General features: G+C 37.3%; 1 protein-coding gene across 1 annotated transcript in view; it reads right to left on the bottom strand.

The window, feature by feature from the left end:
- The window catches only part of Tnks (tankyrase), a 138737-nt gene that overhangs the window by 52673 nt on the left and 72648 nt on the right, over positions 1 to 13416 (bottom strand). The window contains exons 4-5 of the mRNA XM_085680807.2: positions 9458 to 9494; positions 8652 to 8727 (exon numbers count right to left, since the gene is read on the bottom strand). Coding sequence (XP_085536933.1) covers positions 8652 to 8727; positions 9458 to 9494 — 113 coding nt within the window. The remainder of the gene's footprint in view (positions 1 to 8651; positions 8728 to 9457; positions 9495 to 13416) is intronic.

The raw sequence follows: 13416 nt of genomic DNA, 5'->3' as shown, positions 1-13416 counted from the left end.
ACATACTCCATACTCATACATAGTGAGCCCAAACCATTAGAATGAGCAGTCTAGAAATGGTGGGCTTCTTAATAATAAAAGTTGCCTAGAAGTACAGCCCAGGAAGAGTAAAGAAAATGAACACAGACAGCAAGTTTTATTCTGCTTTCTTTCCACACTGCTGTTGAATCCCCAGAAAGACAGGCACTTGCTTTCTTCAAGTAAGCCCCCTCGACTGTGTCAACTACTTGCAGAACAACTTCCTGGCTACTCTCGGTCAGTATCTCTTCTCAGATACCCCAAATAGGTGCTAAATCTGGAATCAAACTGAGTTTTCAGCCAGGAAGATCTCTTAAAAACAAACAAACAAACAAACAAACAACAACAACAACAAAAAACCCTCACAGCCAGGTGGTGGAAGCCTATGCCTTTAATGCCAGCACTCTGGAGGCAGAGGCAGGTGGATCTCTTTGAGTTCCAGGCCAGCCAGGACTATATAGAGAAACTGTCTTGAAAAAAAAAAACCAAAAACCAAAAACAACAAAATTCACTTAAATTCACTTAAGCATGACCTGTTGGCATTATTCCCTGAGAAGGTTTCAGCTCTGCACTGAGAGGCTATTACTACGAGAATCAGTATCCTTGAAGTTTCTGAACTCTTTTTACAAAGTGTGTGGCTAGGTCAGCTGTCACTTGAAGCCTATTCCTAAGATTCTGTGGATTCTAGAGAGATTCCATGAAGAAATTAAGTGGGGTGTCCTGAGTCTGTAGATTCTAGATGGATTCCATCAAGAAAGAGAGGAATGAATGGTAGTTTATAGCCTCAAAGAGGATTTTCTTCCAAAATAACAGACTCGTCAATAGGAAAACATACAAATATCTGAATTCAAAGTTATAGACCTTATGAGATACTTTATAAAACAACTATTCTACATTTCAACTACCTTAAATTAAAAGTCAGTCCTGGGGGTACAAAGCCTGCAATCCCAGCTATTCGAGAGGCAGGAAGGTTGCAAGTTCAAAGCCAGCCTAACTTAGACCCCCATCTCAAAATAAAAAGTGAGCTGTGGCTCTATCTCTATGGTAGAGCACGTGCCTAGTATGAAGAGGGCACTAGATTCAAACCCCAGTAATGTCAGAAAAGTAATTTAAAAAGTATTTTTAAAGTGAAGCTATAAAGACTGTATTTATACGTATTACAAAGATAAAGATAAAAGAAATGAGTAGGGAACCCATGGGACAACAGAGCTCTAAATGCCAACTTAATTCAATTTTAACTCAACATCATTGTTGTAGAAATCCCAAGGAGATTCTTCAGTCAGCAACCAATTTGAGCCTCTCTTTTTAACCTCAGCCCAGAATCAGTCAAAGCAGTCCAGTATGTGAATGGAAAGCTTTTAGCATCTTCTCACAGGGTGTGGGGAGGAAAACGATACGTAAGCATTCTCAAGGCTCAGCTCTAGCTCTTCAGGTCTAGTGAGAAACAGCTGGCAAGCCAGGATTGCTAGTTTGACCGAACCGTGGTATTTTGTGTTTTAAGGAGAAAAATCTTCACACTCTCTAACTCCTATACATACCTTTCTACTCTTACTTCATATTGGAGCGGATGTGTTGGGTTAGGTTCAACCTTTCCCCCTTTCCATGTGGTACTAGGAACTGAACTCATGGTATGACACAAGCTAGACAAGTGCTGATGAGACATAGCCTTGGCTGTCAATTTCCTTTTGCAATTAATGTTTGCAATCTTAGGTATTCAGACCTAAACATAAAACATTTTAAGCAATAGGGGGTGAGGGAGGCTGCACAGTGAAGAGTGCTTGTTGTTCTTTCAGGACCCTAGTTCAGTTCCTAGCACCACATCGGGTGGCCCAGAATCTCCTTTAATTAATTATCAATTAATTAATATCCTTTAATTTAATTAATCCCCAGGCCCAGCTCCTGAGTATCCAATTCCCTCTTTTGGCCTCTACAAGTACCTGTACACACAAGGTACACATATATACATAAATAAGGATAAAAATAAATCTCACAAAAGGCTCTAAATAATTTACAATAGACAGATAACAAATTTGAAAAGACAAATTCAAATTGCAATTACTGGTGACCTGTGAGGACACAGAGGTACTACTTCCTTCGCACCAGCAGTGCAAGTCATGGTAAGTGGATGCCAGGAAACGGGGTGCTTCCTTGAGTTGCTGTGAAGGTGTAAAAACCTCCAGGATGGTGGAGATACGCTGCCACCTCAAGGTTCCTTTCCTTGTGATGTCTGTGCTATTCTGGGACCTATTCACATGGTCAATGCAGCAGCATCAAAGGTAGAGGCCTCCAGCTGTCCTTAATTACTGCCTTCTCATTACCCACGGCCAGCAGGCACTAAACCCAACATAAAGGCAGTTTATTTTCTCTGGTGTTTTTAGAATAGTGCATCAGTATTAGTGTATTAGTAGCTGCAATATAAAAATTAAGTCAGGGTTACAAAAGGAAAATACATTTAGAATTAGTCTGCTTTCAGTATTACATCAATATTCAGTATTTCAACGGTTTATACTTGTTATTATTTATAGTTTTGAGTCTTACTACCAATGCAAATATTAGAACAGAAACACATTTCTTCCTAGTTATTGAAAACATCCTTTTAAAAGGTGTATTGGCCAGGTACTAGTAGTGCATGCCTTTAATCCCAGCACTCGGGGGGCAGAGGCAGGTGGATCTCTGTGAGTTTAAGGCCACCTTGGTCTACATAATGAGCTCTAGCACAGGCTCCAAAGCTACAAAGAGAAACTGTGCCCCACCAAAAAAAATAAACAAACAAACAAGCAAACAAATATATGGTGTATTATAAACATTTTCTATACTTTTAGAAATTTGACATTATAATTTTAATATAAAAGATTGAGGTTATGAATATTCATGCAAAAAGGTAGCAGAAGCCTTTTTGAAAAATTAAATTTTTCATGATAAAATGGGCAGAGATGTTAAAAACCAGATCATGTTGACTACTTGTAACCCCTTTAAATTCCTGTGTTGAAGGCCACCCCTAAAGTGACAGGAAGTAATAAGGCTTCACTGAAGTCTAGGGTAGGGATCTGTGAAGGGACTTTTGTCTTAAGAAGACATAAGAGACTGCTTTCAGCTGATGTGAGCAACTGGTGAGAACGCAGCCAGGAGGGCTCTAATTGCAGTCAAACATGTTTGCACCCAGAATTAATGAAGATCAGGTATGATTGGGGGACACCTCCTAAAAATCTTGGTTACAGAACCGGTGAGTTTTATGCTGGTCCCTCTATTGTGGGAACATGGATGAGACATGACAAATTTGTTGGCTAAAGAGTCCTCATGACTTATTATTTATTACATGTCATCCTTTCACTGGGCATGGACAGAGGTTTGGTTATACAGTTCAAATAAACTTCTAAAGTTAACAGATACCTTCTACCTGCTCAAACATAAAACTAAAAAATCATCTTTACCTGACTTGTGCATACTACACATTCCATACTTGTGATATTTATACATATTACGTTAAAAAAATTCACATGTTTTCAGAACAAAAAAGAAAACCGACACCAATGAAGAAAGTGACCCAGGTGATCCAGGCTCTCAGAATGCCTCTATTGTAGTTTCCTCATAATTCTGCATGCAGAACAACTTCAAAGTTGCTAGCTGAGATGGTCCAGCCTCACAGACTACTCCAGCCAGGACTTCAGAGAAGCCCGACACTTTCCATTATATGGAGACTAGACAACAAACAATACAGCTAGCTCTCCTAGGACTTGACCATTATTTCAGTTTTCTCAGGGTCCCTTAGAGATGCCCTCATCCCAGACAACAGGAAGCAGTCGAGAAAACACAATGTCAGCATTCCCAAGAGCTAGGGTGGGTAGTTTTTTATGTTGTTCAGGGGATTTTGGATGTTTGTCATTGTTTAGGTGGATTGGTTGCAAGTTGGTATTGGTCATAGTCAGAAAGAAAACTAAACAAAGAAGATTGAATTCAAGGATCTCGTTCTGAAAAGAAAAAGAGGGATATAGAATAGATAAGATAAAGAGTAGGTTATTGAATCTACTTTTAAAATAAAAACAACTACAAGTCTCAAATATTTTATATTAGTATGGGTTTTTATGTTTGTTTGTTTTGAGACTAGGTTTCTCTGTAGCTTTGAAGCCTGTCCTGGGAACTACTCTTGTAGACCAGGCTGGCCTTGAACTCACAGATATCAGCCTGCCTCTGCCTTCTGAGTGCTGGGATTAAAGGTGTGCACCACCACTGCCCATCTTAGTATAAAGTTTTGTATACTGATACAAATTTAAGGTTATTTTGCTACACTGTATATGTTTCTACTTTTGTTGAGGTATTGTACCTATGCAGCTCATTTAAAAATGTAATGTAAAGGTTTAGTCCTTTATTATTGAGGACAATAGAGAAATACAGGTTACTAGTCAGTTATCTAACAATCTGTATATTTTCAAGGTCAAACAGATATATTTTAGATAGACAGAAGGTCTTCAAACACTTCAGAAACCTCAGAATATAGCATTTAAGATGTTTTAATAATCTAAGACTTTTCATGACAGTAAGACATGTCTGCTCCTGGCAGCACCAATTTACTTCAAGAAAGAATGCTGGGTACATGGAGGTTGTTTTTATTGTGGCAAAGTTAGCCACTGGGCAATAAACTGCCCTTACCCTGACTGATGATAATATTCTGTCCAAACTAAATAAGCAGGACACAAAAGAAGGTGAGCATCAAACTTTACAAAGACAAGGTAGGAGAGTCCTTCAAAAATTTCTTGCTTCACAAAAGTCTGTCAAATATTCTAGGCCTGTAGGCCAAAGATAGACGCCCCAATGTTGTAGAGAAACCTTGGGTGACAGTCCAGGCAACTAGCTGTCTCTGTCATGTCAATGGTTTTAGAAGTTGTTTGCTCTGCATTTCCTGTTTACTCAGGTAATACTTTATCCTTCTTGGGTCTCTGATGGGGATTGAAGATTAGATAGTTATAAAGTTTTTTTTGTTACCAAATAAAGAAAAAACTTACAAAAATATGTAAAGTTTATAAGTTGAGAACATAAAATCTTAAGTTATTTATCTAAGAAGATACTTCTAGGTCTAAAACGGTATTTTTAGGATGGTAATACAAGTTATGATAGAAAATGGTTTAGGTATAAACTTTGGACTCATCAAGATAAGATAGAGTAATTTTTCCAAATTTGACAAATACAAATGGAATGGACACTGTAAATGTTAATTCTTACTAGATAATTGTTCTTATTAATATAGTTATACTATTAGAGTTAAAACCTTTCCATTTATTTAGACAAAAAGGGGGAAATGTGGGATATTTGTTCACTGTGTGTAAAAGTATTGCTGTGATTTGTGTAATAAAAAGATGAATGGCCAATATCAAGGCAGGACTTCTGAACAGAGAGAGAACTCTGGGAAGAAGGCTAAGTTGCCAGTCAGATGTGGAGGAAGCAGCATGGGTAATTACAGAGAGATGAGGTAATAAGCCATACAAAAGACCATAGAGTAGTGTAAATGGGCTAATTTAAGTTATAAGAGCTAGTGGGACTAGCCTAAGCTAAGGCTGAGCAGCTTTCATAATTAATAAGAAGTCTTTGTATGGTATTTGTGGTTAGGTGGTAGATGAGAAACTACTACTATAAGAACATCAGTCAAATTGTCTACAGGGTGGATCAGCACAGCATGACTAGGAAGCCCACTTTGTCTCAACTTTAAAAAAAAAAAGAAGTGAGGTTTGCTAGCACACACCTTCAATCCCAACATTAGAGAGGCAGAGGCAGGCAGATCTCTGTCACAAGCTAGTCTGTAGTTTCAGGTCAACCTTAGAATAACAATGAGACAATGGGCTTACACTACAGCTTCCACAACAAAATTCTATTTTCTTGTTCTGTTTGATTTTTCTTTTAAATTTTGTTTTGGGAGGAAGTTGCAAGAGGGTAGATTCGAGGGCACAAGATAAGTGGGATTGGAATGCATGATGTGAAATGCACAAAGAATCGATAAAGGTTTTTTAAAAAATCACTTTGAAATCACCAACCCATTTACTATTCTATTATTACTTTCCTGTCTTACAAAAATTCTTTTCTTCATTTTTTGAGAGAGGATTTTATTATGAAGCCCAGGTTGTCCTTGCTAATTTTTGATCTCCTTGCTTCAGCTTCCTCAAGTTGTTCAGAGAATAGGCAATATCATAGTGTGCAACTTTAAATTTATGTGGTTTTGTCTTTTGGTATAAATGAAAGCAAAGTACAAGATAAAGCAGGCAGAGTCTTACTGGTGTGTCAAAATTTTCCCAATTCTAGAGGCTAGACAGACAGACAAGGGGGGAAATCAAAATATTAATCACTCACAATACCTAACTAGAGTGTCATCAAGTCACAGCAATGAAATACAAGACAGTGAAAACTACGTTCATGTACAACCCCACATACAGCATAAAGAATACTAAATCTCACCCACTACACATCTCTAAGCAATTCTCCACCCACAGTGACTGTTTAAGGAGCATTTCTTTCTAAAACTATTTGTGAATTTACGTTTCCATGGGCCTTCGAAATGTACAAAACCAAGAAGTGTAGTAAAACCAAGACAGAAAGCAGTTCAGCATTAACAGTCTTTTGGAAAGCCTCTACAAACAGGATTTGGTTCTGTGACCTGCTCTAATATAAAAGCCATATTGCATAGAAAAAGGAACCTTATGCAAAACCAAGTTCCCTCATTCTAGTAAACATATGAGAATGTCTTAGAAAATATACCAAATATCTGAGAGAGAAACTTGTACTTTATCAGCTTTGACTGGCTCATATGCTTTCTTGATATCTACTGCAAGAAAGCAAACAACACTGTCATAACTAGAGGATGATACCAGTCCCCACCAGCACAGGGAACACGCTTGTGGCTTAACGCAACTGGTGCATACTAGTTAAGAAAAATCACTCCGTGCCACAAATGAGCATAAAAATCTAGACATAAACATTACAACTTTAATGTATGCAATTCTATTTGTGATCTGCATACAGATGACAACTTTGAATGATTCCTTATAACATATTAACATAAGAATTGCAATAAGCCCTAATAAATACCTATTTTTGTTACCTGATTTAAACTGAAAAAAGAAACCCTGATAATCTATAAGCATGTCTGCATTATTTTAGAATATTACTGGATTATTTAAGTAAAAATCCTTCATTATGACAGTTCAGGTATATTCCTAAAAATGTCTTATACATGAAAATAATATAGTTCCTCCTCACGTTGTAACTATCTGGAAATCAATGGAATATAAAGTAAGACTAACAGAAAACATACAATCTCTCACTCACATCCTATAGATTCAATTTTCTAAAAGCAAGGGAAGAGACGATTTTCTCATTCGGGGTTTGTCAGAGACTCAGACTAATACTCTAAAGCTGCTGCTAGATGCCAAGCTTGATTCTGTGCAAAATACAAAAGACACAGAACAGTAGAAAACAGACAATGTAAGCATAAGCGTAATGGAAGTCTACAGCAAAAACCATATGGCTAATGCAGAGGAAGAGCCATGGAACTGGAAAAGGGCACTGGTTCCAGTTCTAAGAAGTGAGAGTATATCCACACTAGAGAAGAAATGGGGCTGTCCAGTGTAAGGGCTGAGGACTGGGGATGAAACTGGGATAGGATGGCTTCTTCACCTCCTGCTCTATAGTTAATTGCCCATCAATGTCCCAGTACTAAAATGGTTATGGAGAACTCAAGGAAGCCACAGTTGCACTTACTACAGGAGAGAAAGCTTCCACTTACACAGTAAGAGAAGTAACTTTACCTACTGAGATGATCCAAATAAAATATGCAGCTAAAAGTACTCATGGGGTTAAAATCCCTACAGCAACTCCAAAACCAAAAAAAAAAAAAGCAGTTACCCCTTAAAAATCACCTCCCCGGAATGAGGAAGAGTACTCAGTGAATTTGCTAGCTTAGTGCAGTAGAGAGGGTTCTGGGGTTCTTTCAGTCTACCAGGTAAATCACTGCAAACTTCGCAGTCATTTCCAGTCTGAAACACATTACATTTCATTCTATATGCAGTATGAGTGCAGAACAGAGTGAGGCTGCTAGCTGCGCATTTTATACATTACTTTACAGCTATGACAAGTGTATCTTTATGGAGATTATTTCTCTTTAGTCTATTTTCTTACAATAATCCACAATAGTAAAAAAAAAAAGAGAGAACTGATATGGAGATCTAAAAAAAATCATTAGCAGTTTCTCACCTTTAATGGAAGAAGTGCTGATATCTAGCAGACAAATCTACCAAATAAAGAACAAATACATACATCCTAACAAAGATAAACATCATTTCCATCATGGCACACAGAAAACACAGTGAATTTTATTTGCCGAAAGCACTGTGTGCAAACAGCTCATGTAACAAACAACTTTCAGTGTCTGACAGTTCAGAGGAAAGCTTCCTGAAGATGCATGCTTCCCTAGCTAGTAGCTCCATGAGTCTGTCACAGCCCCCAGTAAGAGAGCAGCGTTTCACTCTACAGTGCAAAGATGCCAGTAAAAACAGCTCATAAATGTGTACGTATAAACACAGACACAGACCATTCGGAACCAAATTTCATTCTAAAGCAAGAAATTACTGGAAGCATTTGAAACAACTTACCTTTCGCCCATCACTTGCATGGCAATTCACATTTAGAGGAGTCAGCAAAGCCATTAGTTTTTCTTCATTACCACTCCTATAAAAATGTAGTAAGTCAACTTCTGTAAAATCATTGGGCTTCTTATGAATATTTATGGATGCTTTTATTAAGAGTGGAAAACAACAAGGATTTTGTTTTATTTTTAAAAATATGGATCACAATACATGCCTTACAATATTTATTTCAGTTAACATATTTCCTGTTAATTATGTGGTGATATGGTATTTTGGGTAATGCAGCTTTCTATATTTAAAAATTTATCTACAGAGTCATTTTAATTACAAACTTTATTGTGAAAAAATTTAAAACTCTATAGAGTTTAAAAATACAAATTCTATAAAGAGGTAATAAATTAAATCATAAATGACCATTACTACCGCCACCACCAACAAAATAGCTGAGGATTTTAACGTTTACTTTACGTCTCTCCTTCAACCTTGGTCAGGAAAAAAATCTTCAAAGCAAAAGAAAGCCATAGGCATATAAACACTCCGAGAATATCTTTTGAAACGTTTGCAGGTAGTACCCTCAAGATAGGTTCCAAATAAAATTAGCCTTACAATACTCAGCATAGTGAAGGATTCTGTCATTATGCCCACTAACAATGTAATAAAGTGCACAAAGACTTAGTAGATCTTATCCATACCATCCCTTAAAACCCAAGCAAGACAAGAACAGGTTATAAATCTTTACACTCCTACACCTGCCCTCCCCCTTTTTTCCCTTAAATGCATTATACTCACTTAAAATGAATGGAATCACTTACCTAGCAGCTTCTAGGAGTTCGTCTTTTTTGTATTCACCTAGATGATTGCAAAATATCATGCTGTTAGCATTTGGCAGAAGACAGATTAAGAAATGCAGTAGGCAGCAAATAGAGAATTAAATAGAGAAGAACAGAAAAAGAGAGTCCACACCCCGCTGGGTGATGGAGCCGTGACGTTAGCCAGCTTGTGAAGGCAGCATCACCAGTGCCTTGGAGACGGGCAGCAAATTGACGCAGCTTCTTGTCCAATCCTCAGATGAAATAGCTTTCTTCAGACAACCAATGAATGCTAAATCTCGCGTCTAGGAACACATTCCCTCTGATAACAGCGTGCCAGCTGAAGACAATGTCCCTCCCTCCCTCCCCCCGTTTGTATTCAGGCTGTCACAGTATACTTGTAAAGCATAATACATTCTGAGACAAAAGCAAAATAATGTGGCTCTTTAAAGGTACAAATTACTAGCCTTCAAACACCCGTCAGTTTTATTTTTAATGGCATGGAAAGTTTTTTAGTTTTTGTTTTTAATTAGCTACCATCACTGCGCTTTATAACAGGAAAAAAGAAAAAAGAAAGAAAGAAATGTAAATATCAGAATCATGAATCCTTTTTCGCCCGATAGGGAAGGTCTGTAGACTAGAAATACGTGAACTACGTACCAAATGTTATAAGCCTCTTGGAGGCAGTGCTCCAAAACAAAAACAGAGAACACATTCTTTAACTGGCAACAATAACCTAACCTGTATTAACCTTTATACTTGGTATATCAAATTTTACCAGTAGTAAATCTTATTTAAGTAGGCATCTCAGGAAATGAGCAGGTAACCAATTACTATGACATGGGTAATTTTACTCTATTTTTCACAATGGACTTTAAAAAAAGTATATCAGAGTGAAAATAGAAATTACAAATCTTTATAGCAGATTTCTTAGCATACTCAAGATCCAACAAGTTTCTTTTGTGAGTTCAACTGAAGGGCAAAGAACCTTAATAATAACAACACAGTATTTGTTTTTCCATTAAATAACAACAGCTAGGATTATGATTCAGATATAAGGCATTATCATTAAAAAATAATTATACAAATTGTCTTAACATGTCATCTGTGAAAAAAATCAGGTACACATTAACAAAAAAACTTTAAATAAAAGTTAAACAATAACCTTATTTTAAAATACTTATTTGTGGTCATACCTTCTTGATGTTTTCTTTGCATTTCACTATAAAACCGAGTTATTTCAAAGCAAGCACTACAAAGATACCAATACCAGCATCTGTTTAAATCCTATATTCCATTATTAACAAATACTATACAGCCTTTTCTTTGTCTTGTCTCTTGGATTAGAACTAGGCTAAAATCTAGAAACTATAACCATGTTTTCAAATAGAAAAGTTATTAAGGGAATCTTATACCAATGAAGTCAGTTCTATGCACCCCCCCTCCTAGTTCCATGTGGTAGACTGAACAATTTCAGAATCACAGAATTATTTTTTCCAACTTCCTATAAACTGTGGTTCAGACTGTTAAAAAATTAACTGCACAAAAGTAAAATTGTATCTTCTGTCCAAAAAGGCTCAAAAGTAAAGACTTCCCTTTATTAAACTTTTTTTTTAGCAATATGGAAGTTTAACATACTAGGAATATGACATTACAAAGTCAAATTTAAAATAAAAAAGGCTGAATAATTACAATCTAAATAATGCAAATCAGTGAATACAGCTATAGAAGCCTTCTGTACACTCAAAAGGCAGCACTGCTATCTCTGACTTCAAGGAATATTATCCTATTAAAGGAGAGAGAGAGAAGTAAGCAAACGATTGCAGTAGATTGTGGGGAAATCTATGAAATACTATCGGGGCTTATTGGCTAGTTTAAATAGGATTACTAACAAGCTAACTGTGGGTTAAGGAGGTCTTTGGGAGAAAGAAACTAAAAAAAAAAAAAAAAAGCAGCTTTTAGGTGATGACTGTGGGAGGGAAGGAAAGGCCGGAGAGAGGAAGGGACATGCTGGCTCTTCCTAGACAAGCCAAGAGCATCAGGACAATGAGGCACACTAAATTAAATGGCCATGGAAGGACTACGCTTGAACTTGCTGAGAAAATGTAGAAATGTTTTAACAGGAAGAATGCAAAATACATTGTATTTAAGTATCTTCAAGTTTACTGACGACATAAAATATTTCCAAACTTTACTCCAGTAAACTTTTATTGGGAAGAAAGGCAGCCAGAGCATGGGGATGAGGTATTAGGTGCTGACAGCAGACATTCTAGATTGTGGATATTTACACTATAAAGTGCAAGTGACTATTGACATTTAAGCCATGGTGAAATATAATTCCAATAAGCTAAGTAACAAAACTGCAAAGGATGCAGGCTCCTCAAAGTTCCAATCGTTGTTCTACCTGCACAAAGTCCTAATCATGCACAGCTTGCTATTGTCACCAAAATGCATATTTTTGCAATAATGTTATTCCTTTCTGCATAGGAGGATAATAAGGCAATAATTTCAAAAGAAATATGTAAGTATGCATTCAGATGACTCTACTCTTCCTGTTAAATCCTAGGGCTTTAATCGGCTTTTCTGCAATACATTCCAGCATCCACTATCTGGTGCCCAAGGACCACAATCAGTCAACAGCCGAACTCATTTCTCACACCCTGCCTTGCAGGAAAAAGTAGCACAATGAATTAGAGTCCTTTGTACACTGACAGCAAACCTGAGTTGCTTCCTAGCAGCCAAACCACTAGATCTGTTTCACTTTAGCTGAGACCATGGTGCTCTATGGAGCATTTGTATTCCTTAATAATACCCAGCAAAAGCAGCAATAAATGAGCTAGAGAGCAAATGAAGACAGAGTAGCCTGGATGAGGAAAACAGAAAACTTCAAATACCACTTTTTCATTAGAATAAAGCTGGATGAAAACAAGTAGGAACAATAATTGTTTCATGTTTGAATAGTCATTATTATCAAATATTGACACATGTAAAAATGTATGTGCCCAAGCAGATACACAAATTAATGTTTTATAAATGCTATCAAAATGAAGGTTAAAAATAAAACTTCATATTTCTCTGAGGTAGTCAGAAATAACTTCTCTTCCTCTTGGTATACAGGCAAATGTTTCTTTTGAAGAAATATATGGAAGTCATGATTATTGATTTACATCAATTTCAACGCTGTATGGGGCCTTTACCTCCAGCAACTAGCAGGATCAAAGCAGAATGCATTGTAGAAATGAGCGATTTTGTTTTGTTAGAAATGGAATAACATGGAAAGTTTATGACCAGAGAATCACAGATTTTTAAAGCAGTAAGAAACTGAAAAGGAACTCTGATCTTCTTTCCTCTGCTTTCCCACCACACAGAGTGTGCCCAGCAGTGACGGCTCACTTTGCACATGAAATGAAACTGGGCAGTCCCCTATGCTACCTCACCCTACCCTGCAGGCTCCAGAGCAGACCTAACAAGTTGTCATCTTCCCCAGACACAGGGCTGGCCCTGCCTGTGTAGCCTAGGTTGGCCTTGAACTCACAGCAAGCAGTCCCTTTGCTTCAGCCTCCTGAGTGCCAGGATTACAGGCATGTACCACGATGCCCAGTGGCCATCATTTTCTTAGTTAATGAACTGGCCCTAAAACAGTCAAACTGAGTGTCTAGTTCCACTACTACCCAGCAGTCTACCAGGCTCTGGTTCCACTACTACCCAGCAGTCTACCAGGCTCTGGTTCCACTACTACCCAGCAGTCTACCAGGCTCTGGAACTAGGCTAATGTGTAGACACAGAAGTACCAAATGGGAGCTTTGGAAGACAGGATTACATTAGAGGAAAGAAACTAATTGGTAAGAACATTCTACAAACCAAAGAATTAGTAACTTTAAATAATATAATAAACCAAAATTTCCCATCAGAACAACTTTGAAGCATTGAGTTTATAAATACGGACCATTGAGCCATAGGAA

Source organism: Myodes glareolus, chromosome 23, assembly GCF_982192425.1.
Source record: "Myodes glareolus chromosome 23, mMyoGla1.1, whole genome shotgun sequence".
NCBI classification, from domain to species: Eukaryota; Metazoa; Chordata; class Mammalia; order Rodentia; family Cricetidae; genus Myodes; species Myodes glareolus.
This window is presented reverse-complemented; position numbering and strand designations above follow the sequence as displayed.